The 25,260-nt window shown below is 37.0% G+C and overlaps 1 protein-coding gene across 5 annotated transcripts in view; it reads left to right on the top strand.

Annotated features, from left to right (window-relative positions):
* The window catches only part of PARD3B (par-3 family cell polarity regulator beta), a 1,103,682-nt gene that overhangs the window by 126,766 nt on the left and 951,656 nt on the right, over positions 1–25,260 (top strand). For all 5 annotated transcript variants that reach the window (XM_074399193.1, XM_003925625.4, XM_074399194.1 and 2 more), the window contains exon 2: positions 22,385–22,486. In XM_074399193.1, the coding sequence (XP_074255294.1) occupies positions 22,385–22,486 (102 nt within the window). The remainder of the gene's footprint in view (positions 1–22,384; positions 22,487–25,260) is intronic.

The following is a 25,260-nucleotide window of genomic DNA, read 5'->3' as shown; positions in this document are numbered from 1 at the left end:
GCCTTTTTTTCCCAGGTGCTCTGTCCTGGGAAGCTAAGGCTTTCTGTATAAGTTCCTGTCATGCTTCTACCTTTTTTCAGAGATGCCCTGCCCAGTGAGGAGGTAACCTAGTCATAGCCTGCCAGCAGAGGTGTTGCTGAGCTGCTGTGGTCTCTGCCCAGCTGCTGTGTGAACTTCCTTGCATTTTTGTGTATAGGGGTATGGTTAGAATGGCCTCAGTAATGGCGGACTGTCTCTGTAGTGGCGGACTGCCTTGGTAGTGGCAGATTGACTCAATAATGGTGGACTGCCTTTGTAATGGCTGGTTCCCTTCCCCTCACAGAGCTGGAGCATCCTGGGTCCAACTGTCTTGCTGTGAAACTCTAAATCTAAAGGGTTTCAGATTGCTGGTCTTTGTGGGGGTGTGACCCACCAAGTCATATCACCTGTCTCCTTGTTTCAGCTCCCCCCCTTTCTTTTATACTTGAATGGGTGACTCTGTCTCCCAGGCGTCCCAGTCGCCAGTTGAAATGGTGCCCAGATTTTAGTGAGTTTTTGTGCAGAGACCTGCTGCGCCAGCTGAAACAGCCATGCTGGAGACTTGTTGTGCTTTTTCGCCCAGAAATCTCCTGGTCTGTGGGCTGCAAAAATTCATTTGGAAATGCAGTGATCACTCACCCTCTGTGTTTTCGCTGGGAACTGCAATCCAGACCTGTTCCTGTTCGGCCATCTTCACAGATAGGTTTTAGTCTGAGAACCTTCATTCTTAAATCTCAAAAGTGTATGACAAGGCAGAAAGTATTTGGGGTGATAAAATTGAATATGGAATAGAACACAAGTTGCTTACTCTTAGATACTACTTTTGTTTTTCAAGTAATGGAGAAACACATATGTTCTTTGCATCTGGGAGTATCTATTGTGTTTGCATGCACTAAATGATCTGGAGAAGTTGTGTCCTGCAACTAACATAAAGAAAATAAAATTTTTGCCAGGTGGGCGTAACTGAAGGCTTACAACCCTCCCTGAAAGTTACTTATATTTTGATCATTTGTGTCCTGTATTGAATGCAGATTTTTTTTCCAGTTTGACATGATAGTGAATGACACTGCATTGTATAAAAAGGATATTTTTATTTCTGTATTTATAAACTGATCCTGGGTTTTAAGGAACTTTCCTTTTAAGCACATTTTGGCTTTGGTAAAATCTATTCTGAAGAACTTTTAGGCAAATAACTTTTGAGAATTTGGGCTCATTAGCAGGGCTTATTTCTTTGGCTATATTTCCTGATAATAGTTTTCTGTAAGCTATGCGAATGTCAGAGAACAGAAGTAGTCAGAATTTGTCTTCTGAGCTCATTAGTGAACGCATACAGGATGAGGTAGACTGAAACAGCTTGAGGTATAATCATGTCTTCTCACGCTCTCCTTTTCTTTCATCTCGTTCTTTACCATGTTTGTTGGGCATTAGTTTAAAAGCCTTGCATCTAATAGGAAATTTAGCCTATGTAAATATTTTCTAGGTTCTGTTTTAGCAAATCTGTTGCTCTCATGGTGACTGTAGAGAAAATATTTGTCCTGATTTAGGAATGTGAAGAATTTGCTGGGGAGTGGCTCTTCAGAATCCTAGTGTGGTGAACATGTTTGTGGCTATGATTTTTGTTGTTGTTGTTGTTGTTTGTTTTTGTTCTTTAATCTGGGCTTTTCAAAATCTTTAGAAAATATAAAATATTCCCATTTTAGGGTTTAGACAATGATTCATATATATGTATATAGTTGTGGAAGATGTTGAGATAGCCTCAAATAATAGGATATGGCTTTTGATCGTATGAAAGGTGGGGTCCCTGCCTGGGAATGCCTCACCCTCCAGCTGTTTAGCTCCTGTTAAAAGGACTAGAAGGGCTCTGCCAGAGGAAAACAAAGCTCTTCCTGGTGTGGCTCTTCTGTGGCATCTGGTTAAGGGCTGTGCCCTCACACCCAATGGCAGATTTTCTTATTTTAGAGGACGTAAACCACATTCCTCAACCAGTGGATGAAAAATTCCAGCCATTCCAATTATCCATGCCTATGACCCCTTCTATACTACACAGATCATTGAGTACCAATTCAGTAGACCAAGACTGAGGGCAGTCATGCTATGATCTTGGCTCTGCTACTGGCCAGTTTTGTGGCCTCAGGGAGTGTGTCAAATCTGGGTCTCAATTTCTTCATCTGTAAAATGAAGTAATTAGAAGAAAGACCCTTTTTGATGACAGAAGCTGTGACCTCTAACTGGTAATTTTTATAAATATTCTCACAAGAAAGCTGTGGTTGACAGAAACTAGAAATTAGTGGGATAAATTAGGTCTAACGAAGACATTGATTAGTCTACTTCTTACCAAGTTTTAGAGGGCTCCAAGACCATTGTGGGAAAATCTTTGGCAGTATGTGTGATATGGCAAACTTTAGAGTTTGTGACTGTCACATTGTCCTCTCACAGAGTGTAAAGCTATTCAGTAACTATTTAGGGAATGATGAATGAGTTTGCCTGATGCCTACTGGTACACATTTTCCCTTTTGAACTTACTCTGGTTCTAACCATTTTTCTTTGTCTAAATATGATACTCTTTTCCATGTGTCAGTCACCAGTAGTAATGGATTTTACTGCTTGTGGAACCCACACTTTCTTTATAATGCTGGACTGGGCTCTCAAGTTGGTGAGTAAAGGATTTTAGGTTGATGAAGACGTTGCCTCTGCTCTTGAGAAAGAAACAAGCAACTAATCGTAGAGGCAGAATGAAATAATAGATGTAATCAAAATGAACAAGGTAATGGCAAGTGTGATGGAATAATAAATTAATTGTAATTGGAAAATTGGGGAAGGATTCATATGTGAGATGAAGAGGAATCGCTAGGCATTCTAGGCATCTATAGGTTAGACCTTGAGAGATATTCTGTAATATTAAGCGAGAGAGGGAAAAATAAAAGGTAATTTTAGGCAAGGAGGAAGGGCTTTTGGGATTAAAACAGTAGTAGGACTTTAAATATGTGACTATAGGAAGGGCATGGAATATTAGGAGAAAAGTGAGTTGACGTAGAGAGACCAGTAGGTGGTTATTGCTATAGTGAAAGCAAGATGATAGTTAACTCGGACAAGCGAGTATTTATAAGAGTGAAGGAAAGTGAACAGTTTGAGATAGATTTAGAAGATAAAATCAGTAGAATTTGTGGATGGATATCATATGGGGGTTTATGGAGAGGGATATAGATGAATAACAGAGTTTTGGCTCACACAAATGGGAAAGTACCACCATTCATTATGAAGATAAATACCTAGAGTGTAGAATGCCATGCACTCAGTTTTCAGCATGTAGGTTTAGGCATCTATGTTGAGATGTAAAGCTGGGGCTCTCAGTAATAAGTCATGGTAGAAATGTGTTTGGGAGCCATCTACTTTTATAGAGAGTTGAAAGCCCTCGGGGTGGATGAGCTGACTTGAGAGAAAATGTAGTTATGGAAAAGTAGAGTCATGTATATAGGACTGAGTGAGCACTGAGAGATTTGGATGTAAAGACTGGGCAGAAGATGTTGACTGGCAAAGGAAACAGACCTGGGCATATACATTGAATGGTTTTAATATAAAGGAGACAGCTTATGTCTGGGTACCCATCTGAGAGAGAGGATGAGGTCATACTGCGTAGGCCATGGTAAGGCAAGAGAATGGCAGAAAGACTCAATCACTGGTGTTATAAAAATTACTCATGAGTGGTCTTAAAATTACTGGAGATATTTCTCTTGGATTATTGAGTTCACTAGGCTGGAATCTTCATAAAAGCAGGGACCACGTTCACTTGTTCATTACTGTAACAGCAAGCTCAGGGCCTCTGCATAGAAGGCACTCAATACCTTACATTGACAAATGCTCAAATATTTTTTTTAACCTCAGATTCTTCAGATATCATATGTTTTCCTTGACTCCAAATATTACCTCTATGCATTTAACTTACAAACGTCCTAGGTCTGACCGCTCTTCTCAGTTCCAGTCCCAGATTTTTAGCTGCCTGTTAGATTTCTTTACCTGGATCACTTGGAGGCATCTCATATTCAATTAAGGAAAATACTGAACTCAGTTCATGTTTTCCACATTCCCATTCTGTCACCTATGCTATCATCTTTGTTACAGATCTTATAATGGAGTCTCTTATAGTCTGTTTTGCACGTAAGTTTGTGTGCCTGTGTGTGTAAGAGCCTCTGCCTTCCATGGGGGAGTCACAAATAGTGAAAAAAGACAGTGCTTTATATTCTTACTATGCCTTATGCTGTGCCTTTCATGTAGTCACACTAAATAACAGTTTGGCTTAAATCAGGGTTTGTTAACAAGCCATATAAATTTTTGGACTCTGCCTTTTAACATGTGAAATACTTGTAAAGATTTCAAAGACGAATAAGAAAAAGTATGCCTAACGAGGTGTATATATAAAGAAAGTTAAAATTTTGGTTATCCTTGTATGAACAAAGGAAAACAGGGGATCATTTGATGATAAACCTTCATTTCTGTTGTGGAAGGAGGTGTAAATAAAAAGCCTTCTTTCATGTTTATGAAGTCTTACTCACTTTGGAGGCATTCTAATCATTTCCCCAGTCTGAAAGGACTGAATAAGCAGGAGAAAGAGGAGAGAGTTGGGTTGGAAATATTTTCCCTGTGGTGAGCATAGTTCTAAAGGTCAGTGGGTGGACTGAGGCAGTCAGCTGGTAACACTTGAATGGTCTTACCCAGCTGGCATCTGTTCTGATTGATTAGTGCCTCTGTGCTTTAGATTAGAAGTTATTACTGAAATATTTGTTTGGCTCACTTATTGAACCAAGTAGTTTACATTTCATTTCAATTCTAGGTTTTCCATCTCTATTTTATACCTCTGTTGTCTCATGGCCTGTTTAAAAACTAATGCTTTTCTTAAGATTCTCCAGAATGTCAGGCCCAAATGTTGAATTTGGCCCAACATTCCTTGAAGATTGGGGTTCTAAATTAACACTAAAGTTTTTGAAGATATATTTTTAGTTATATTATCAGCTTAATTTATAACCTGTTTCATTCCAAATATATCTTAGATACAAATACATCTTCTAGCACACTGATTTTTATTTACATTTAATTTGGAATATTCTTAGAGCTGCCAAGACACTTTTTTTTTTAAATACAACATATTCTGTCCTTATGGTTGGCATGGTAACACTATCTGAAAGATAACTACCTCCTAGTCCCTAGAACCTTTATACAGGTTATGTTACATGGTGAATGAGAATTAAGGTAACATATGAAATTAAGATTGATCAGTTTACTTTAAGCTAGGCAGATTAAAGTAATGGTGGACTCAGTGTAATCACAGGAGTCCTTATTTGTGGAAGAGGGAAGTGGGAGAGAAGGTCATACCTGACTGGCCATTGATGGTTTTGAAGTTGGAAGGGACCAGTGAGCTAAAGAATGTGAGCAGCCTCTAGAAAGTAGAAAAGGCAAGTTAATGAATCCTCCCTTGGAGCCTCCAGAAAGGAATTCAAGTCTACTCACACCTTGATTTTGACTTAAGACCCATGCTGGACTTCTGGCCTTGCAGAATTAGAAGATAATTAATCTGTGTTATTGCAGACTGCTAAGTTCATGGATAAATTGTAACAGGAGAAATAGGAAACCAGAAGAACATTTATTTACTTTTGTTTGGCTTTATGAATGTCTTCTTATATTCTAGACATCAGGCCAGGCATTTATAATTTGCCTAGAAAAGTTAGCCTGTTTTTACTTTACATGATCAAGGGCAATCATGTTCACTTTGATAAGGAGTATTATTTTTTACCTATGCAAAATTGGATAATTTGTTTTGCTGTTGAATGTGATTATATTCACTGTTATCTATATAATTATTACAGAAGTACATTTTAGCATAAGTCACTATTTTTTATATTGAGGTTACCTCTCATAGCTTACATAACCAACTAACATTTTTGAGCTGTAAAAAGGAGATGATGTTTGGACATTCTTGTTTGAATGGCTTAGTAGTTATGACATTGGCACTGTTAGGAATGACAAATACTCATTTCCTATTTGGTTTCTCAGGGAACACTATTTTCTTGCTTGCAATAAATGTCCATACTGTCTATTGGTTTTCAACTTCTGGAATCAAATGATAGAGAAAGCATGGTTATAATTACAGAAAAGAATGTAAATATTTGCAACTTCAATCATGCAGAAGTAAAGGTAGAGCTGACAGAAATGGGAAAAGAAAGGGCGGAAGATAAGGAAAACAATAAGGGCTGCCAGGTCTTCTTTTACTCCAAGTAATGAAGAGGTGCTGTTTTAGATGACACAATAAACAGAGTCATTCATTAAAGATAAAGGTAACCACTAAAGGGAATAAAAATATTTGAATAAGATGGAAAAGTTGAGGGACTCTAAATTCACTAAGTTCCCATCACTGATTTCAGAAAGTCGAAAGATGATTTCTGAAGTTGATCAGCTGGGACAGTCAGAAATGCTTATTATCTGAAGAAAAGGTATTAAAATTTAAAAAAGACTAAAAGATCTAAAAGAGTTGCCTCTGGAGAATACAGAACTGGGCCACTCTTCTGAACCACTTAATTTTCTTAAAGTAATGCTTAACATGGTTTAAAGAAGGGTTGCAGAGTTTTCTGTAAAGATCTAGAAAGTAAATATTTTAGCCTTTGAAAGCCACATGACCTCTGTTGCAGCTGCTCAACTCTGAGATTGGCTGTGTTCCCTTACACCTTTATTTACAAAAGCAGTGATAGGATTTACCCATGGCTTACAGTTTGCCAGTTCTTAGTTTATAGAGTCAAATAGTGCTAAAAGGCCCATGACAAAAGCAGTGGCCAGTTGGCCCCCTGCCGCCTAAACCAGTTTCAAGAAGCAGTCACTCTAAACCCTTCACTCTAAACCCCACAGGTTTTTTTTTTTTTTCTGTTTTTCTCCATAATTCAAAATAATATGAATCAAGGAATACCAGTGCATTATTTCTAAATGTGATTGTATAACTATTCCTTGGTTTGTCAGTTTTAGACATTTTCTATTTACATCTGATTAAGATGGTTGGAAATGCTAGTTATTTTATAGCTATAACTCAAGCTATAACTTTTTTTCCTCTGTTTCCTAAAATTACTGTTACACTGTTTGGTTAAATATGTATTCAGTGTTTTTACTATTATGAGAATGCAACTTTTGTTACTTTTGAGCCCGTAACTATGGTTGCCTTTTGTCTTGCGCAAACTTTTGGTTTTCCTGGAGTTAGTAAGTTTATTTGCTTAGTTTTCATTGACTTTCATGCTTTCTTTACTTTCTTTTTAATAGTCATATAAAATGCCCCTTACCATAGTCTTCCACCAAGTTAAAACTGTCATAAAGTCTATTGATTTTGGACTTCTTCCTAGTAACATTGTTCCTGGAGTCCTTCATTGTCCTGATCACATCAGGGTTGGTTTTTCCTCTAAGCCCTTGCATGGTTATGTTAATTGCTGTCACTGTTTATCTGAGAATTCTCTTCCCATCTCTTGTGTCCCTCATTTTGGTGGAGCACATTCTTCTAATCACCTTTCAGGAGTGCCTGGAAGGAGGGTTTGTTATAAGCCTGGCTTTTAGCTTGCTGTGGTTGGATGGAGTAGCAAGGTTGGCATGTGAGCCCATCTTTGGTCTGTAGCCTTTTACAGTCAGCCCTTCTCTGTGCCTGATGTCTCGGAGTCTGTATCTTGCTCCAGAAATTACATCTCTTGTCTCTCAATGAGTGAGATGGTTGGGGGCACCTACCTAGCAGTTTTATCCTTCCTTAATTTTCCGACAACTTTTATTTACCATTTTCAGCCCCCACCTTCTTATACTTTTCATGGTACCTGGGGTCTCCAGACACTGTCGAAGCAGATAGGCTTGTGTTTCATGCTAGCTCTGTTCACTGGCAGGAGCTTGGGTTTGACCCTCCTCCTCCCTGAAAAGTTATTACTTCTTTGTCCTTTTTCTGTCTTCATTTTGTGCTTTGAGTTATAGATATCTGCTACTTCCATGAAGATAGAGGTTATGGTTCTGTTTTTTAATTTCCTTGTTTGGGGATGATTTTCAGAGAAGGAACGAGATAGTTGTAATGACTGTAACTGTAGCTGTGTGTGAGCTCATAATTTTTAAAATTACTTCTATATCTGCAATTTTCAAAACAAAGATGGAACTTATTTTCTGATACAAACTAAAAAAGACCTACAGTTTTGTCAGCTTTGGGATTGTATTAATGTGTATGCATGAACGAATATATTCAAATATATATGCGTATGTATGCAACTGATAGTGTAATGTAATCCTTGGAAAACTTTTTCCTCAAGATTTAAAAAATTTTTTTTTTATTATTTTTCTTAATAAGGTGAATTTTGAGCTTAATTTTGTTGTTTGCCTCTGACACAGCTGGCATTTCTGCTTGGGGCTTCCCTCCCACTGTACTTATAACTCAGTAGTGTAATGACAGAAATGTCATTGTAGACAATACTACATCATTTTTCATGTTTTCACCTACCTTCTCATTCGCTATCCTGAAGTAGATAAGGTGTTACACCCAAGGGAAGCTGGATCACAATTTGCTAGCAGACTATTTTCTAAAAAGTTTTAGCTAATTGTTTTTGGAGTTTAGCTTGCCTTTTCCCATGTAAAGAATATTTAAATGAAAATGTTTTATTGTCTGCCCAGCCTCTTCATGTATCAACATTTTGATTAATGTCAGTGAATGCATCAGCTAATTATTAATCTTAGCTAAGGTGCTGGACATGAAGAAGGGCAGATGGCCATTGTATCCAGCAATTCTCAAACTTCTTGTGATAGAGGCCCAGATTGTTTTGTTTGTTCATATGTGGCAAACATACTTTTATAAAATATAAAACCATGTGCATGGATATTAGAGCAATAAAAAATTGCCATAAATTTAAAAAGAATGCTTACTTCCAATTTTTGTATTCCTTTTGCTGCAAATGAAAAACAGTTTCATGGATTGCATTAGCCTACAGACCACATTTTGATCACAGGCACAGAGGAAACATTGGGAAGAGCGGTTCTTTCCAGCCGAATTTTTGATGTGTCAAAAACCTGCCTACCATTCTGGTGCTTCTCTTTCTGGGCCTTTTGCTCACTTCCTGCAGATTTTTTTCTTTCCCAAGCCCAGGGGGTCTCTTTACCCTCCTAACTGCTCATTAGCTCCTTGTTTTGTGGAATTATGCAGACTAGTAACAGTCACAGGCACTGTTTATTGTGAGAAGAGTGCGGTGTCAGATGACGAATCATTGCAGTAACATACACATCAGAAATGGCTCTACCTTTGGAAAGTAATAGTCTGTGCTAAGAAAGAAACTACATGTATGTATATATGTGTATGCCCATGTATGTGAATGTATGTGCATATGTAATGATCCCATGAGGGTAGAGGATATTGTTCCCATTTATGAGTGGTAAAGCTTGAATTTCAGCCCAGTTTTACTTAAAGCTCATACACTAAGCATTTTGGGGAGTGTGCTGAATTATTCTCTTAATGTGGGACATGCCCAGCCAAACGTGCTGTGCTGTATATCAGCAGTTTGGAAGGAAACATCTGAGAGGCAAATAACGTATAAGTCCCTTCTTCCTTTCTGGAAGTAAAGTCATTTAAGAGAAAGAGTTCCTTTAAACGTATTTGATGATGATGTAAAAACTAGTAGAATTTTAGTTCATTTTGTAGAGTAAAAGTTTTACTTGGTGTGGTGCAAGATACCCTTAGCAAGGTAGAGCGGTGGTTACTACCACTTGGCATTTTTGCATCTCGACCAAGTTTATTCAACCTGACAAGTGAACTAGTTTTCCCACTCTCATAAAAGGGTTTCTTTTCTGAGCTTCGACTTCTTTTACAAATGACTGCAATCGGACTTGGCCAGGGGCACAACCAGTTGTTAGAAGACCTGACTCCCCCTCTCCAGTCTGCTACTGACTTTGCCTCATGTCTGTGCTCAATTGTCACTTTTTCACTGAGGCCTGGCCTGACCCCTTATTTAAAAATACAAACTGCCTGTACTCCCGATCCTCCACGTTCTACTCTATTTTATCTCTTAAATCGCATATCACTTACTGATACATCATTAACTCACATAGGTGTTTTGTTTGTTAATTATTTGTCTTCTCGCCTCACTAAAATTTAAGCTTTATTCCTTCCAAGGGCTGCATTTTCTCTTCTTTTCTTCCCAGACGTCAGAAGAGCTCAACACATGCAGCAGAAATGACTGCGTTTGACCTGTAGTCCAGGGTGCTCTGCTTCTCCCATGCTGCCCTTGGCTGTACCAAAAGATCTATTGAGCTTTTACTCAGTATCAATAAATTGACTTTATCTGTTATACCGTGAGCCCCTCCCCCTACTTCCTTAGTCCTTTCTGTTTCTCATTGTCTTCATTTGTATGACAAATGCATCATGAATGTCAGAAGTAGTTTTACGTGCTGGGGATATGTAAGTGAAGAAGATAAATGAAGTTTCTGAATCATGGCGCTCACATTCCAGTTGGGGCAGACTAAGTCATAAGATTAACAAATAATTGAATAAAATAAGGATAACATATGATATTGATAATTTATGATACTGGCAGGGAATCAGCATTAGGTTTGAGAGATCAGAAGTGTTTCTCTGAGTAGGAGATAATTGAGCTCAGCTCTTCCTACCTCCTTCTCTGCATTCTCTGTGTTCTTTTTAGCTATACCTGTGATCCATCTGCAGCATTTTGGAGGGATGAAGTTGTTGGAGAAACACAGCTAACAGTAGCAGGCAGTATTATCCCCAATCCTTTTGAAGATCAGTGGCAAATAATGCCTTACTCTTCCTATTACTGCCACACTAAAAAGAAGTTTTATAAACAGTGTGAGTGGGGGCCAAGGGTTGGTGGGTGGTTGCATTAAAGTTGATGAGGTCTCTATGTTTATCTTATTAAAGTTATTTTAGAAACACTGCCACCAGTACCTCTTCTGGAATAAATTAAAATTCTCCTTTCTATGTCGTAATCTATTCTGTGATGCAGCCATAAAACTGTGTTCAGCTAACGAGCTGAAGGCCATGTTGTTACCTGTAAAATGCTTTCACCCTTCCTCATTCATTCATATACACAAAGATACACAAATTGGCAGACAGTATCTGTCGAAAGTATTCTTTGGAGTTCTCATACAAAGATGTCAACATTATAGAACCAAGAAAGTTGGATTGGAGATATTAAGTAAACTGAGTTGTAGAAATTTGCATTTTCAAATTTATTCTTATTAAAAATCATTTTGTAGCAGAATGCTTTTTAGGGCTTTATAATGAAAGAATTATTCTAAAAATTAATAGCTTGCTTTGCTTTTGGGAAAGATGGCTGCTTCCCCTTTTTAGCTGTAGGCTTTGAATTCCTCTGGACCACACAAGTTTCTAAAATCTTGGCATCAAGGATTTTGGACTGTAAAATTTCATTGGAAACAAATAATGGAAAACAGTATTTTTTAAAAAATCAGCTGTTTTCTTTAAAATCATTTTGAGTCATTGTTTTTCAATATTATTAAATTAGTAGTGGTTTAGTGTTTAACGTCTTTCATACTGAGAATTTTTTTAAACAGATTAAATATGCTTAATCTATTTAAATATATTTGCATCAATTGTAAGTTAAATATATTTAATTTTTTTATTAATTTCAGAATGTAACATTTAATTTTCCAGATATAATTTCAGTTTTGTGATTATAGTGCCTATAAACCTGAAGATTTACGTAAGGCATATACTTTGATGCATTTAAGAGTGAGCCTTCAACTCACTCTTGGATCTGTAGGAAAATGAAATTTCTATATTCTTATAAAGACAGAGTCTTAAGATGGTATAGACAGTACATTTAGAAATAATTAAAATTTGTTCTTTATTTAAAAAGCTCTAGATATCTGGACCTTTTTTCCTGAAATAAATTTAGATGAATCCTAAAATGAAAAATGAACCTTTAAAGCCCCTTATATAAAGAAAACTGCCGAGATTTTGGTTACTTCACAAAGCTGAATGAAAACTGACATGGGGTAATTAACATTCCTTTAAATATTTAGCTAATATGTGAACTAGGAAGTGAAATATATGTCTCAATACTTAACTTTTTTTTTTTACTTGAAAAAGGGAATAAGTATTATTAAAACTTAGATTATGAGATAACATAGGAAAAATTCCCTGGGATTGTTGGTGCTTTTACATTGCAATTATTATGTTTAGAATTGTACATCAGAAGAAAACAACTATTAATACTTTTTCTATGTCTTAACCTTTATTAAGTCCTAGTGGTTTATACATACTGGTTTATACTGGTTTCCTCTCTTTAAAATAAGAGGCCTATTCTTGGTGGTCTCTGGGTCAGTGAATTCCTTCCAGTCTTTGAACTTGCGAATTTACTAGTCAAGGCTTGAAAATTCCAAATATTTTTGGGGAGGAGGGGGATGGGGGGAAGGTTGGAGGAGAATTATTTTAGAGTGAGAAAACAGTCTTCAAAAATAATGTTCTAATCAATATAAAATTCTCAGGCTTTTTTTCCTCTTTACCAAAGTATTTCTTTTATCATGGAGATGAAAGACTTTTTCTCAATTTTTTTCATAAATTAATGAATTTTCAGGCTACATGGCAAAGCACTAGAATAACTGGTAGATTGGAGAATTCAAAACATGTTTTGCTTAATAGACTTTCTGATTGGGGATGAACAGTAATGTGGAATCCCGCAGAACTGCTGAATCCATTATTCCTACCCTGCAGCAGAGATTTCCGCTTTCAAAAGCTCAAAACCCTAAGGATCTTGGAGGTTCTAGGTGCTGTAGGTCTGAGAATTGGAAGGGATCTTCAGGATCACAGATTTTCCACTTCTTATACTGTAGTGTCCTTGAAATGTGGCTAGTTAACCTTTGCTTCACTCTTGACAGATGTAGAGAGCTCATGTATTTACCATACGTCCCATTCTACTCTAAGATTATTCTTTTTGAAAGGTCTTTCTTATGCTGAGTTTCAATCTACCTGTCTATTGTCTGTGTATCATTTTTGGAAAAGCACAGAAAAGGCCAAATCTTCCTTGTATGTGGAAGTATTTTAGTTTGATGGGAGATCTCATATAGTCCTTTAACTTTTATAATTTCATCTGTGAGATTTCTGCCAAAGGAAAATGGGAATCTTCAGCAGAATTTGGATCGCATGGCTAATTTAACTTGTATGAGCAGTGAGCCTGTATCTCCGAGTAAGCACAAAATCAGTCTCCACTGTTACCTCTGTTGTCTCAGTTCTCACGTACTTATTTATGGCAGTGAGTCTAAGTGTTTAAGATAAAACTTTTTCATAAAATATGGTCTCTAACATAATGCAAATACTTCCTCTGGTGCTTAACTGAAAAGAAAGTGAACACTCCAAGCCTAGATTAAAAACAAGTAGCATTGGCCTTATTGAGAGGATGTATGTTCACTTCCAATGTGGTGTCTGCCTAGGGGATTTTTAGGAATAATTTTAATAATAAGTGACTTTTACCTTACCTGATAACTTTAAGAGCTCAGTCCCCTGTAAAATGTGGTTCTATCTTTGAAATAGCAAAGTATTTTCCTTTTTGTCCTCCAATTTAGACAAACTTAAATTAGTTCAGCTCACGCATCATAAGATATATTTCCATCTCCTTTACCTTTGTGGTTACTGTCACACGGGTCGTCTCCAGTTGGTTAATGATTGTTCCTTCAAATTTAACAAAATACTCTAAAAGTAGTGGGACCACTTTGGCACAGATGAAGTGATTCCTTATTCTGTTCTCACACAGTACTTACATTAAGATGGTAATAATACTATTTTTAACAGACTCATCACTGTTGACTCATTAAAGAATGTGGTCAACTAAGCCTCTCCTAGACATCTTAGAAGAAGCTACATGTTCTGTTGGTAGGATAACCTGGCCTTCCCATCTTCTGGGACTTCTACATTCCTTTTGTTTTAGGATTTGTTCTTATCCTTCTAAGGAAACTAGACTCTTACTCAGAACAGCTTTTTGGTGGTCTTCATTTGTTTAGCTGTAGAGATGTCATGTGCAAAAGGAACAATTAGGTATTTTAGTTTGAAAAAGTCACATCTTGGAAGCAAAGACATTTTCATTTTTATGTAAACACCATGGAAATATATATCACATGTACAGGAAAGTACACAAGTAAGTGTATGTAGTGAGAACTCTCCCGCTCTCTGACCCCCTCACAGGACTTGTAACTTGTCATGAAGGGAGAGTTCCCTGACTCCCTCACAGGACTTGCAACTTGTGATGAGGGGTGGCTTCTTTGTAGCTGAGCTCAAGCCCCTTGTGAGACGGGGAGCATGCTGGTGAGCAGATGCATGAGCTGGGGCAAATGCCTTTAGGTGGTGGGAGGACTGAACCCAGTACCAGCCTGTGGTAGTAGTGTCCAGTGCTTGTCTGCAACCTCTGGAGCCCCAGAGGGTGTGTGTTACAACCAGTACCCCTTTAGGTGTTGCCACCCACAGACAACTAAGTGTTAACAAGCTCAGTGGAGAGTCAGGGTGACATATGCCCTTTCCTCTTGGTACCCAGTACTTGTCTGGCTTCCAGGAAGAATCAGGTCACACAGACTTGAAGGATGGTGAATGCAGAGGTTTTATTGACTGATGGAGGTGACTGTCCTTGGAAGAGGAGCTAAAAAGGGGATGGTCTAGGAAGAAAAGTTACCTTTCCTTGAAGCCTGGCTGACTCTGGCTGGGCTCCTCTTGGAAGTTATGTGGTCAGATGTTAAGTCACATCTATTTGTAGTCTCTGATGCTCAGTTGCTTATCCTCTTGATGTTCAGCTGCTTGTCTCGCAGCCAGCTGAGGTCTGAGGTTTATATGAGCACAGGATGGGGGGCTGGGTGAGCCCAAATGTAACATTCGAGCAGGAAAACAGGGATAACTGTTCTCACTTAGGGCTGCAGTTTTGAGGCTTGAGGGTTTGGCCTTTGCCAGGGAACTGCCCTCTTCTATCCAGTATTTCTCCACCTCCTGTCTGTATCACTAACATACAGATCAAGAAATAGAACATTGCCCTAGAGGCCACTTCTTGCCTCTTTGTCTCACTGCCCTTCAACTCACAGTAGTAACCAGTCTCCTGACTTCTACATTGTGAATTAATTATGCCTCTTTTGAGCTTGTTATGTATGTAATCATGCAGTATGTATTTTTTTGTATTAGGCTCTTTTTATGCAATTTCATGTGAGATTTCCTCATGTTGCCGCATAAACTTGGAGTTTGTTCATTCTTCTTGCTGCATAATATTCCACTGCATGGACATAATACCTTTCATAGAATCGATTAGTTATGAATTTGAGCTATTTCCAGATTTGGGGGTATTAAAAATAACCTTGCTATGAATATTCTGTGTGTCTTTTGGTTAGATATATACCTAGATTTGGTTAGGGAACAGTAAATTCAATTTCATTGTGGTTTTTGTATTAATCATATTTCCTATATTGTTCATTTTGATGTATTTTTCAAAAAAAATCATTCATTTTATACAAATTCATAAATTTATAGATCCAAGGATTTTAGAATATCGTCTTCAATACCTGTAGGATTTATACTGGTTTTGCTTGCCTTTGTTCCTTCCTGATATTGGAAATTTGTTCTGTTTTTCTTGATTGGTTCTCCTATGTATTTACGAGAATTTATGTATGTACATAAATTGTATGTACATACATATATGTATGTACAATCTGCTATGTATTTGTCAAGCTTTTCATAGAACCAATTTTTATTTTTATTTTTTTATTTCATTGTCTGTTGCTGTTTATTTTCATCACCATGTCTTCAGATTTGATTAGCTGTTCTTTTTCTAGCTTTCTGATGAACTTTTTTTTTTCTTAATATGGCATTAAACACCCTAAGTGACACGTTAGACACTGATTTACCTGCATTCCACACACTTTAGCTATTTTAATTATTAAAAGTATTTTCTTATTGCCTTTATTTTTCATCTATGGATTATTTGGAATGGTATTTCCTAACTTCCAAACAGCTGGGCATTTTCTAGATCTTTCTGTGGTTTATACTGGAGTTAGAGAACACATTTCAAATGATTTCAGACTTGAAATTTGGTAAACGTTCCATGTACACTTATAAAGTATTTTCTAATCTTTTTGGTTAATCTGTGTGTGTATGTGTGTGTGTGCGTGCGTGCACGTGCAAAACAAATAATTAGGCTACATTTGTTACTTATGTCAGTTAGATGATATCTCTCTCATGGCTTTTTGTTTTCTATCAAGTCTCCCAATTTGTGTTCTTAAAATATTTTTAAAAGATCTATTCATTTTGACAGTGCATTTTATTGAAGTTATATTATTGGGTACACACAGATTTAGCATTGTTATCTTTTGGTAAGATTAATCCTTTTATCATGATTGAGTATCCCACTTTATTTTTATTAATATTTCTTTCTTTGAAGTCTCTTTTATCTGATACTAGGATTAGTATGACTATACCAACTTTCTTTTGATAGGATCATAGATTTTTAGATCTGGAAGGGAATATATGTATGGACTAATTCTCCCTCATTTTATATTTAATTAAAGGTTTATAGTTCTGTTGAACTTGCTTGGAGTTACTTTCAACCCAGCATAAAAACTCCAAGTCCCATTCTAGTTCTGTTGAATTCTTTGGAAATATACTGTAGTTAATTCAAACAGCCTCAGCCCATGTTCTTCTCCTAGGCGTTTCTCCTGAAGTTTATACTTCATCTATTTTAGGAAGGTGAAGGCGTGTTCTGAAGCCAATTAGGGCTGGTTCATAATAAACTCTATATTCATTACTGCCTTTTCAGGCTTGATTCTTTCCTTTTAGGTGTCAGTGCTGCTCGGCTGGGCTTTGCTTGGGCATCTTTCCAAAACTCTTGTTTTTCCCTACACTGCTGTGTGACTGGCTACTCAGAGGCTCCTGTTACCTGTCTGCCCCAAACAGTCTACAGACATAGTCTGTCACCTTCTCCTTCCTGGGTGCATTGTGGGACATCTGACATCCTCTCTATTCTTAGTAGTGAGATCTTTTTCCACTGTTTCCCAAACTGCTAAATCTATGATTATGAAGATTATGTTTTGAAGGCTTCCCCCCTTAATTTCTCATTTATGAAGCATCGGACACACCCACTTAAGCAAAGAATTTGGGGCCTTCCACTGTCACCTCCTGTGTCTCTACACTTTGACATCTATGTGGTGCATCATGGAAAAGGCCATCAAGTCTCCAGCCTTGCTAATGATGATGCATCTGAGGCCCAGAATAATGGCAACAGTCCTACATGTGTATGCAGAGGCAGGGATAGAAATGGACCTGATTCCCTGCCTGATTGCTTGGTAATTGTGCTTTGTATTAAGTTATTTAATAACAAAATATTTTCTGTTTAAAAACTACCACCTTGGCTTTGCTTTTCTACTTATTCAGTGTCTGACCTGGGGAAAGTTAATTCACCTACTTTGGTCTTCTCATCTATGAAATAGATTAACTGTTTTATGAGGCCTTTGAGGATAAATATGTTAATCATATAAAACACATAGTACTTATAGTACCTGACCTATAGGTGAAGTCTCATTTTGTGGATATGTGCCACCAAATTCGTGTGAAGTTAAATTATATAAAGAAAATTCTGTTTTGCTGTGACCTTCCATTTAACCATTGCTGTTGTGTTCCAGTGCGTAAGATTATTCTAGTAAAAACATTAAGCCACCTGGAAACGAGTCGCGTGGTTGAGCACTGTAATTAATGTAGCCCTTCTCCAAATACTGGCTTTTCCTTTGTAGTGCTCTCCCCACTTGGGGACCTTGCTGCCATTGCAGGCTGGTTTTTTCCTTTCTTGTACCCCAGGAATCTTGCTTTGGGACCCTCCAAGTTTTCTCTTTCTTGTGATTACTGGCATAATCCCAGTTCTTGGTAGTCACAGCATGATAGTGTCTGGCTTGCCAGTCTACTCCTTTAGGTATTACGGATGAAAAAACAATTTTTTTTTTTTTTTTCTGAGACGGAGTTTCAGTCTTGTTACCCAGGCTGGGGTGCAATGGCGCGATCTCGGCTCACCGCAACCTCCGCCTCCTGGGTTCAGGCAATTCTCCTGCCTCAGCCTCCTGAGTAGCTGGGATTACAGGCACGCGCCACCATGCCTAGCTAATGTTTTTTTTGTATTTTTAGTAGAGACGGGGTTTCACCATGTTGACCAGGATGGTCTCGATCTCTTGACCTCGTGATCCACCCGCCTCAGCCTCCCAAAGTGCTGGGATTACAGGCTTGAGCCACCGCGCCCGGCTGAAAAAACAATTTTTTAAAATTGTACTTTAGGTTCTGGAGTACATGTGCAGATCATGCAGGGTTGTTGCATAGGTACATACACGGCAAGGTGGTTTGCTGCGTCTATCCCCCCATGACCTATATCTGGCATTTCTCCCCATGTTATCCCTCCCCAACCTCCCCACCGCCTGCTGTCCCTCCCCTAACCCCATCCAAACAGACCCCAGTATGTAATGCTCCCCTCCCTGTGTCCATATGTTCTTATTGTTCAACAGCCGCCTATGAGTGAGAGCATGAGGTGTTTGATTTTCTGTTTTTGTGTCATTTGGCTGAGGATGATGGTTTCCAGATTCATGCATGTCTCCGCAAAGGACACGAACTCATTGCTTTTTATGGCTTCATAGTATTCCATGTTGTATACGTGCCAAAACTATTGTACTTCAAACATGGTTAATGTAAATTTTCTAAGGCATAAGGTAGAATTTCATGTCATCTACCCACAGTAAAGGTCTTACTATTAGTATTGCTGTTAGTATTAATGCCTGTTTGAAATAATTTTTACATTTGATCATTAAACATAATTTATAACTGTCTTCTTCCTGTAACACGTGTTTTTGTTTTGCGTTCCTTTTGCAATTCATTCTCATAAAATAGTTTCAGTTTAAAAGTTTCAGTAGCATTTAAATTAACTATTATGTTAAAAACAGATATGATAATGTCAGAAGTGGAGAAACCATAATTATAACATTCTTTTTCTTTTTCTTTTTCTTTTTTTTTTTTTTTTTTTTTTGAGATGGAGGTTCGCTCTTGTTACCCAGGCTGGAGTACAATGGCGCGATCTCGGCTCACCGCAACCTCCGCCTCCTGGGTTCAGGCAATTCTTCTGCCTCAGCTTCCGGAGTAGCTGGGATTACAGGCACGCGCCACCATGCCCAGCTAATTTTTTGTATTTTTAGTAGAGACGGGGTTTCACCATGTTGACCAAGATGGTCTCGATCTCTTGACCTCGTGATCCACCCACCTCGGCCTCCCAAAGTGCTGGGATTACAGGCATGAGTCACTGTGCCCGGCCTATAACATTATTTTTCAATACCTTAATGATCCTAGGAGTATAAGTAATAAGATATTACACAGCAAAATGAACACATATATTAGAGATATTTTCAAAATAATTTAAAAGTTATGTGTACACAGATATTTGTGTGATCTAAAGGTAAGTTAAATGTCATAATCAAAAAAAGCACAGTAAACTTTCACCAGTGATGGTATAAACCAGAACACGTATGTGAACACCTTTTCATATCTGATAGGTTTTATTCCTGATGGCAGGAAACCCAGGTAAACGAAATGCAAAATGTTGACTGCAGTATAACGGTTGAAATCTTTACACGCATGAAGGAGTCAGGATAAATGTATGGTCTTATGATGGCTGTAGGTTGCTTATGTACACTTGTAAGTGATCAATAGTACCATGGCCAAAATACCATGGGGACAAAATCACAGTTGGGATTAACGATGGTTTATTGACTCCTCCCCACCCCAGATGTGTAAAATACTCACCCTGAGACTGATTTCCTATGGCTTGTCTGTTTTTATTTAGGGTTAGGTGTAGGTGTGTGTCCATCATTAGCACACTCTTTTCTTCTTTGGACTGTATAAAATGTCAATGTCAATGTGGAACAGGGAGTTAAATTGCAATCTTTCCATATTCTGACACCATGTTTTCCACTTAAAATTTTTTGGTCAAATATATAATTCCAAAATCTACCAAGATACTTTTTTTTTTTTTTTTTTTTTACCTGATTTAGTTCTGAACTCTTTTGAATCAAATTAGAGAACGATGTCTTAGTTGCAACTCCTGTGTCTTGTTTTCCACAATGTCTGGAGTCCCAGGAGTGTGCATGAGGGAGGAGCAGATGTGACGTAACAACCTCATCTTGCTGCTGTTTGTTTGTTTCTTTGATGATTCCCTTTGCCACTGATCACATCCTATCTCTTGCTATTTTTTGAGTTACTGTCATTTTAAATTAGGACTCCTTGGGTTGCTTCTTTCTGTGTTTCTATCTCTAGGCAGGAAGAAAGGTATACTTCAACTTACTGCCACTGTGAAGGATAATTGTTTACCTCTGTCTTAGGTGATCTGCTTTTACAAACTGAACACGAGAAAAAAGAAGATAACTAATAGATGCCTGCTTTTAAGTACAAATACAATATAAAGAAAACTCTTTACGTTACTTTTTATAAATGTGGTTAAAATCACGGTTAAAATCAACAGATTTTATCTACAGAGAGGTAATATATCGTAAAAACAACTGAATGGAATTTTATATAAATTAATTAAATTGAACTCTTTTTGTAAGCAGGCTGCTTTTTAGAAGGAAAACCTAATACTCTATTTCAGTCAGAAGCCTTGGGTAGATTTGGAGAAATATGTTGCTTGTGCCATGGCCATAACAAAAAAGATTTAATTCCCAAATATTGCTGGGGGAGAGCTCTCTAGTCCAGTGGCCATTACATAGTTTTCTGTATGCCAGGATCCTCCCTTTTTGAAATCTGGCCTATTATACTTTGGTCATCTTTTACAGCACAATTACTTCGGGTTGGCCAAGATCTCTGGTTAAAGAATCTGTATAATGAGAGTTCTGTGCTTTTCTTACCTGATTATATTCCTACTGCTCATATCTTTGAGATCTCAATCTGTGCCACAGAGTCAGGCATTTAAAGTTTCCTAGTAAATCGTTAGGGGTTTGTACCTGTAAACTCAGTAGTAGAAGTAAACAAAACTCCTTTCATTTTAATTGGAATTAAATACTCAATGGAAAATTTAATTTTGAAATGCCCAAAGCCTAACTAAGGAGAATTCCTTTAGATTTTTTAAAGCCTATCACTTTACCAAGTTGTATTACTGGAAAGCTATGTACTTGGATCACATTTTAGTAGCTCTCCAAATAGATATGTTAAAAAATTATTATTTAATATTGTGCCGTTACCTTTTGTCAGGGGTCAGCTAAAGAGAAGACTGTATGACAGCCATTTCTATTAACTTTTATGAAGTTGAAATTGAATTCCTTGGGTTACATTAGTTCTTATCCTTAATAAAGATTCGTATGGTAAAGGCTTAGAGCTTTATCTTAGAAGAATTTCCATCTTTCTTTTTTAACAAACTGGTATCCGTTCCTTTATCAGATACCAAGTGTATTATAGCTCAAAAGTTTCCCATTTTGAGGGACTTTCTAAGACTCTCAAACCAAACTGATTATAGCTTGGGTATTCTGGTAAAACCGTACTAATGTTTTTCCTTACTTCCTTCCTTGGTTCATGTTCTTGTCCCATTGCTATAATAGTTCACTTTCATAGCTCTCCTGGAAATAGGCAGTACCTAAGTAACTGAATCAGCTAGATGATTCAATTCTAAATTCTAGATTCAGACTAAGCAGATTTTAAAAGTAAGAATTTTTTAAAAAGCAATAGTTGAAAATCTCTTAAATTACTACCCCAACTCGTGAATTCCCCATTCAACTCTGAACACAGTTCGAGTTGCTGCCATGCTGCAGGAAATGGCAAGCAAGGCTGGAGCTCATGCTCCGTATCTCATCATTGCCTATCTCAGAGGGAGGCTGCATGCTGAGCATGGAGATTTAAAAAGGTGAAGAGGTTGGTGGTTACCCATTCCATTTATATATTTTGTAGTGATAGCAATTATCATCACAGATTCTGCCTTTAGGGTTTTTTTTTCCTATGGCTTTGGAACCTGTTTGGACTTTTATTCCTAGTTTCAGAAAGTATCCTCAAGAAGATCTTTCTTTTCCAGACTATTCTTGGAATTACCTGAGTTGTAGGTTATAAAAATTCCCTGAATATGTTTTGCAAGCATTTTTGCATTGCAGTTTACCTTCTAGGAAAATTGATGAAATATGTACACTTTGATTCTTAGATTTAATTTAAACAGAATAAAAATGCCAAATATTTTCCCAAGTTAATAACATTTGTTTTTGGTGTTTAAAAAAATTGTTACTAGAGCATATTCTTAACAAGTCAGTTTATGTCTCTTAAAATTAACATGTATTTAGCTTTTTAACATAGATTGGGTCATGAAACTTCTTGTTTGCTCTACCATAGGGTCCTGGTTACTGGGTGAAGATTCATCACTTAGAATATACAGATGGAGGAATCCTGGATCCAGATGATGTCTTGGCAGATGTTGTTGAAGATAAAGACAAGGTAGATAACTCTAAAAATGTGCCTCTTTTTATTTCCTCTGTAGAGCTGCATGTTTTCACGAGACTGAAATCCTTAACAAACTCGTGTCAATTATTATTAAAAGATACCATCTGTTCAGGTTTCACCTGGACAGCCCATAAATCAAAGTTCTTCATCAGATGTTTGGAAAAAACTTCGTTAAGGTTTGGGAATCTGTATGTGTTAGCCTAATTAGCAGACACTTCATTCCCAAGAGCTCCTGATATGTCTTAATAAATTAGTGTCATACATGAGGCTGTTGGAGTTATTATTGTCATTGCTGGCTCTGTAGTTTATTCCTGGCCCTTGCTAAATATTGAGTTAAATGTCTGAGGTGTGAATGTGTTTCAAAGTAGAGAATACAGTGGGGCAGAAACTTATGAAGAATTATGGTGAAGATTTTTCTTAAAGTAGCTGGTAAACAACTATCTTGAGAGATAGTCTTGTTTTCATTGCTACAGTAAAAGACACTAAATTGAATAATCAAAAAAGTTTGATCATGTTCTACCACCTATTTGGGAATAATCCAGTGGCAAATATGTTGTTTTAATGAGATTTTTCTTCTGAGACAATGCAGAGGAAGGCGTGAAAGTGTACTGTTTCACTGCAGTACACAGGATTATTGCTGTTGAGACACGTTTAATACCACACGTTGAGCTGCTGTCATCAATGGCTAATGTGTTTTCCAAAACTGAACTTCAACTCTGTCAGAGAGATCTTGCTTTCAAAGTTTCTTCTATAATTTATCTTCAGTGCTGTTTGTATTAGGCTAATTTATATTTGTAAACATATTTCTCTCTGTATTTTCTCTGTAATCTTGGGTATGTGTGTGTTTTACCTAACTGGACTGGAATATAAATAAGTGATTTATTAAACTCAGGTAAAATTTATGTTTTTATTTTTCTGTAATATCTTTTCAGACTGTTCAGACATATTAATCTTTGCCAATATTTTTTACATTTATTTTTCATATTTTGTAATTCAAACCTGTTTTGCTTTATGTTGTTATTAGTGATTTTATAGTCTATTTAGGGAGATAACTAACTAGGTTTTATAGTCTACTTAGGGAAATAATTAGATAGCTAGATAAACCTAGTTATCTCCCTAAATAGTGTCTAAGCTCCTAGTGGACATGGACTGGGAGATTTTTATTTTGTATGTTTCTTTATGTTAGTATCTCGTATAACATCTTAACAAAAACTTGAGTCTCAAAGAATACTTACTGAATTAATGAGTGCAAAAGAAAATTTGAGTTTCTGTACTTGATTCTTCTTGTATATAATTTTGATATGTACTTCCTGATTACTTAGTTGGTTTCAGGGTGAATAAAATGGTAAGTAATGTATTATTAACCTTCAGAACCCTGAAGAAGGGTTTTTACTTCTTCCCCCCGCCTTTCACATTCTGCTTCTTCCCAAGGGATCATTCATCTTTTTTCTTTGAAATAATCTAGATACTTGAATTGTTGAGTAATGTAGAAGGCAGTTCCTGTCTTAAATTTCACTGGTGTCCAAAGCAATAAAATGAAAGGCCAAAATTGGCAAGTTTAGGAAGGGCCAGAAGAAAATGTCTCACCCCGACTTCATCTAGTACCTCATTACTGGAAGGATGAGTCCTTGAACAGTGCCTAGGGAAATAATTTGTCCTTTAGAGCTCTTACATTTGAAACATTCTTTAAAACTATCTCAGCAATGAAGTTTATAACCACAGTCTACTTACTGAACACAGAAACAGTTTTATTATATGTCATCTCTGTTTTAATGGGGCTCTACTACCATTACTAAATAAGGTAAAAAGGTGAGATAATCAGTTAAAAATCCTAGCCAAGGATTAGTACTGCTTGGGCTCAGCTTTAACCATTCTCTTAATGTACTTCAGTATTTCTATGTGATGCCTAAATGGTATTGTTCTGCAGAGTTTATGAGGATTTATACTTTTGGTTTGCCAGAAATAAATTGTGCTGCCATTTCTTCCTTTTAAAAAAATGTAAGTGAAAAAAATTATATATTTTTCTGACATTTGCTTGGTAATCTTAAAATTTCCTTATAGCCCATATGTCTAGTGTGGAAAGGAAGCCCTGCCAAACTATATTCTACTATACTTTTTGTCAGTTTAGATTAAGAAGTAACTATAAATGATGCTTTGGGGATGTTTAATGACATATGAGTCTCACCCAGGATCCTTTGAGACAATATTGAGATTAGACAAAATAACAGTTCACCTGTTTGCAAATTGGCTACCTAATAATCTTTGGCATTTAAAATATGGATAGAAAGTCCAAAAAGGCATGAGATGTGCATAATCATTGTGATAAAGCCAAAATGTCTCACCTCCTAGAAAAGACTCTCATTTAGGGTGAGAAATTGCATTGAGGAACTGTTGGTCTCCAGTTGCAAAGGATCAGGCAGGAAAAACAAACTTAGAAAGGAGGGAAGGCTGGGTCATTTAGTATATGGAAACACCATCCCATATACTTCAGTAAAGGTAGAAACTAGAGGTTAAGTGACATCCTACTTAAAATTAGAGAAGGATCTAGCAAAGTTCAGTCAGTGTTCTTAAGAAATGGCTTTTAAAACCTGTGCCTAAATTGATTTGTTTTTGGTCTTACCTCTATTATAGTGCTTGGTACATACGTGGTGTCTCTAGGAGCTTTGGTTCCTTTTGTTTTTTTTATACTTGCTTTTCCAGTAAAGCTTCCATGAGGACCAAGTCTTCACTGTGTTACACTTTGTCTATCCTATAATATGTCAAAGTAT

Source organism: Saimiri boliviensis, chromosome 5 (genome assembly GCF_048565385.1).
Source record: "Saimiri boliviensis isolate mSaiBol1 chromosome 5, mSaiBol1.pri, whole genome shotgun sequence".
In the NCBI taxonomy this organism is placed as follows: Eukaryota; Metazoa; Chordata; class Mammalia; order Primates; family Cebidae; genus Saimiri; species Saimiri boliviensis.
This window is presented reverse-complemented; position numbering and strand designations above follow the sequence as displayed.